This window comes from Humulus lupulus, chromosome 4, assembly GCF_963169125.1.
Source record: "Humulus lupulus chromosome 4, drHumLupu1.1, whole genome shotgun sequence".
Lineage (NCBI taxonomy): Eukaryota > Viridiplantae > Streptophyta > Magnoliopsida > Rosales > Cannabaceae > Humulus > Humulus lupulus.
This window is the reverse complement of record NC_084796.1, coordinates 97,863,362-97,868,180: the sequence shown is the minus strand read 5'-3', so window position 1 is coordinate 97,868,180 and position 4,819 is coordinate 97,863,362. Positions and strand designations below refer to the sequence as shown.

At 32.6% G+C, this 4,819-nt stretch overlaps 1 protein-coding gene across 1 annotated transcript; it reads right to left on the bottom strand.

Moving 5' to 3' along the window:
- Window positions 1-381: 381 nt before the first annotated feature.
- Window positions 382-3,789, bottom strand: LOC133830659 (uncharacterized; the record flags this gene model as incomplete). The annotated part of the gene is made up of 6 exons (XM_062260676.1): window positions 382-602; window positions 720-803; window positions 901-925; window positions 1,655-1,739; window positions 1,869-1,964; window positions 3,487-3,789. Coding segments are annotated over 6 exons (654 nt in total), but the record flags the coding sequence as incomplete, so codon positions are not given.
- Between the last annotated feature and the right edge of the window lie 1,030 nt (window positions 3,790-4,819).

The window sequence follows — 4,819 nt, the reverse complement described above, 5'->3', positions numbered from 1 at the left end:
ATCTCAACTATACAAGATGATACATGATTACATCCTGATCCCTAAACTTTAGAATCATTAAAATTGATTTGACGACCAAATATTCGCAGACCAAGAAAATAGCACAGTTTCAATCAAGCTTAATATAGAATGACACATCTTACGAACTATAGGTACAACATTTCGAAAGTTTGGGGAATAATTAAATGATATTTTCAAAATGTAGAGACTAATGATGTGCCATTTCTGTTAAGTTTTTTTAAAGGAAAGCCATGTTAAAGATTAAGACTTTTTGAAAGTTATGGTATGTCGTTGAATTTAAAATTCTGAACCAACTCAACTTTTTACAAATGCTTAGGGACTAATAAAAAGATTAATATAAATGAGTTTTAAACAACATGCTCACCATATGACTCCCCATCCAACTCCATTGCAACAAGGACAAATTTCAGCAAACTTCTCAGCATCACTGGAGTTGACTCTTCAAGATATTAAATCATCATAGATATCTGTCATATGTATTTGAATATCAAACACAAGTGTAGAATTGGTAATCAATAGGTTACTTGCTAAAGATGAGTGGTGGCACATACCATATACTGAAAACAAGCTGTTCATCACACCTGCAATTAACCAAATCAAACATTTACAGCTGTAAATCTCCATCCAAAAAGATGTGATAATAAGTATAAAAACTAATAAAGGAGTGTTGCCACAAAAATAATAAGATAAAAAAGTACCTATAAAGAGAATAACGTGACGGAGAATACAGACTGTTGTCATTTCTTGCAGAACCCAAATTAAAGCAAGGAAAATGATGAATCCTGATAGAGTCAACCAGTAAGCATCAGAAAATGGTAAGGAAGCATTTGAATATATAAAATTGACAGTACTTTTAAACAACTCAATAAAGTTTCTTGCCGATACAAAGTCCACGGAGTGTCCACTATCTAATGAACAAGATTAAAAGGAAAAATTAATAAGTGCTCACTTCATAGTAACTGATGAAGACAATATGCAATAATGTTTGCATTTCTCAACACTGAAATATATGAAATAGCAATCTTACGTTTTTAGCAATACAGAGCACCACAAATAGAGCAACAATTAAACAACCAACAGCAATTCTTGCAGTGAGGAGATTTGTTGATGCGAGTATCAAAGTCATTCCCCAAAATGATGAGCCAAGATCTGAGTATGTAAAATTTCGTATAAAGCATGAAGCCATGGAAACACATCATGCTAATTGACAAGAATTGTAAAACCAATATCAAAAGAAATAAAAAATTCTACTAACTTTACAAAGACCTCATTTTCAAATTTACTACAATTGAACTTGGTGTATGCAATTTGAAAGAATAATCAGTAATAAGAAATTCTTAAGGGTAGTTCAGTGCCAGAAACCAAGTGCAAGGCCAACATGTATAATTGACGCACGTAAGAAACACCTTGAATACATAAAGAACTGAGAAAAAAAAAGGTCTATTGAAGTGAAGCTTTTTTTGTTCAGATTGAAAAAAAAAATCAATTGAACTAAGGAATGCAAAGACAGAGGAAATACATTCATGAATATTCTATCAAAGAAAAGCATGCAATGTTTCATTTCCACTTAACAAACTTGAAAGTAGGGTGTGGACCATAGAAAAAATAGTTGCTAGGGAAAAAAGTGTATTACATCCTGCAGGTAATATCAACCAGTATACACCACCACGCGTTTGTGTGACGCCACCCTCATTTGCATGGACTTGGATTCCCTCCACCTACACATAAGATCATATTAGTTTGCATGACTGACTTCAGGAACCACGGAAATGAGGATTAAGTGCATGAACTAGCTTCACAATATAAGCATTGAGTACAAAAGAGGGGAAAGGTGAAGAGCTTCTAACATGACCACATGTGAGTTTGCAAGCAATAGCATGACTTGCTTCATGCAAGAACACTGTGATGAGCTTAAAGGGTGTGAGTAGTACTGTTCTCCAGAGCTACAACATGCACAACAAAAAAGTTAATGTCATTAGAGCTGCCAAATTGAATATGAAGTTATCCAAAGCTATCAACAAGACTATTAAAAGTTCAGACCATCTTGGCTTTTACCAAAATCGTCTCATGTTTATTTCCTTTAAGCTATTAGGTCTCAAATCTCAATAATCTATCTTTTATTCATTACAAACCACTAATAAATAGAGGAAAGCACGGAAAAGGAAGAGGCGGAAAACATAAAATCAGGAAATAATAGGATTCATATGCCTAACAAATGATCCTTCTAAGTCTGGTCCTAATCATATTAGTATCTATTTAAGAAATTAGGTAAATAAATACAGCTGTAAAATAAACACAGCTGTTTACTATAGCCCAGCAGTCCTTCAACATTTTCTGTTATGAATACGGCCCAGTAGTCCTTCAACATTTTCTGTTTACCACTCTTCATTATTATTAATTTTTCCTTTTCTAGGTAGCTAGGTTAGATGTATCTACATTAGCCTGCAAACTTGACAGTCATTTTAAAGTGGATCGGTCAAATCAACTAGTTGAAAGCTAACTCAACCCAATGAATCTTTGCAGCCATCTCATTGTCAATTTTCACTAGCCTCTATCATTTGGTTTGTCTTGATGCTTATCATTTTGATCCATGCTTCCTTTTTTAAAAACTCGTACACTCTACTCAAATGTACCTCAGACCCTAATGACCCAATAGATCTTTTGAAAGTAGCTATTATAAGTTTCCCTTTCTTTCTATTTTCTACTTCCGTACCATAAGTTTGACCAAGTAAATTTCATTATGTTAAAACCAATGTCAAAAGAAATACAGAGCACAACAAACAAAATTACTTCTAATAAATAATTTTCACATACAACTGTGTTTCTCTATACGTCTCAGTGTCTCGCCATTTTGACCAACATCTCCCCCTTTCTTACACTCCAAACAGATATATGACAGTTGCTAATCACAAGATGTCTCGATCATCCCACTACTATACTACTAGTCTCTAGCACATTAATTCTATCATCAAAATGTCTGCATTCCATTTAAGCAAAGTAAAACTTGTATGTTTTATCTTTGTAGGTGTTTATGATAAGTAGAAATCAGTGTTCCTATAATTTATTTTTCATAAAATTTGGTGAATACATTCCTAAATTAATAGAAAGAGTTTGCGAAAGAACAATTACACAAAAGAGCAAACCTATAAGCCATATTCAAGATTTAGAGTACACCCATACATACAGTCTTATTAAACCAAGCAGGTTCTAAATGACTAGCCCTTGTACCAATAGTAGCTCTTCTACTATACAAGACAACTTCTATATTTTTATAAACAAATCAAGGTAAGATTTAACAAAACAAAACTCTACAAAGAGACCCAAAGTTTAAAAAGTTCAAGATCACAAAAAGAAAGAAATGGGAAACTCGTCTTTAATTTAAAAGCACATGTACATGGTGAAACAAAGGAAATACTACTCTAAAATTTTTGAGAAAAAAATGTACGAAGAATAAAAAAAAATTACCTCATAAACAATTGGAGGTTTTCCTAGTTTACCCCAGGGTGGCCTGGTTCTTGCGTCGGCGGGGGGGTGGCCTGGTTCTTGCGTCGACGGGGGGGTCGCCTGGTTCTTGCGTCGGCGGGATCGCCTGGTTCTTGCCGAGGCTGAGTGTGAAAGAGAGCAGCTCAACGTTATGGAGAGAGACGAGAGCTGAGTTCTTGCAGAGGCTGAGTGAGAGAACAAATCGAGAGGGCTGAGTGTGAGAGAGAATAGATCGAGCGGGTGAGCTGGTGAGTGTGAGAGAAAAACGATTGAGGCTATTTTGAGTGAGTTTCAGAGAAGCCAACTGGTAGAATTAAAAGATTAGGGATTTTTCTTGTTTTGTTAAATTTCATTTGGGGCTATTTTTTACGATTGAGGGCTATTTTGAGTGAGTCTCTTATTGTTTTGTTTTATTAATTTCATGTATATAACTTATTACTTTCAAAAAAAAAATTATATCACATATTAAACATGCAAACATTTTTTTTCTTTTTTAAGGAATAATCTTTTTTTTACAATTGGATTAAATTTTTTTTATATAAATTATTTTTAGTTTAAAAAAAATAAGAAACATATGCATGAGTAATATATCTTAATATTAGACATATGCATGATTTTATTTGATTTAAGTTTTAAGTATTATTAATATAATATAATTAATTAAAAGTATAATATTATATATAAAAATTTAACAACTAATTAAAGTATTAATAGATATGTCTAGACAATATTTTTTATAAATATTAAAATATATATATGATCCAATAATATTAAATATATTAATACCCTTTTAAAAAAAAGCTTATTAGGATTTTTTTTTCCAGACTATTACGACTACCAAATCGTGCCTCCTGAATTTTTTAGCCTGTTAAAAATTCCCCCTGAACTATTCATGTTATTGAAATGAGGGACTTCCGTCCAATTTTGCTAACAGAATAGTGATATGGCGACACTGGAGTGCTGATGTAGATTACTACTTGTATAATTTAAATAATAGATAGGCTTTTACCCGCCAAACTATTACAATTACCAAATTATGCCCATCGAATTCTAAAATTTAAAATTAAATGGATATTTTGAATATTTGATTTAAGTTTTAAGTATTATTAATATAATATAATTAATTAAAAGTATTACGAAAATGCTTATTAGGATTTTTTTCCAGACTATTACGACTACCAAATCGTGCCTCCTGAATTTTTTGGCCACTTAAAAATTCCCCCTGAACTATTCATGTTATTGAAATGAGGGACTTCCGTCCAATTTTGCTAACAGAATAGTGATATGGCGACACTGGAGTGCTGATGTAGATTGC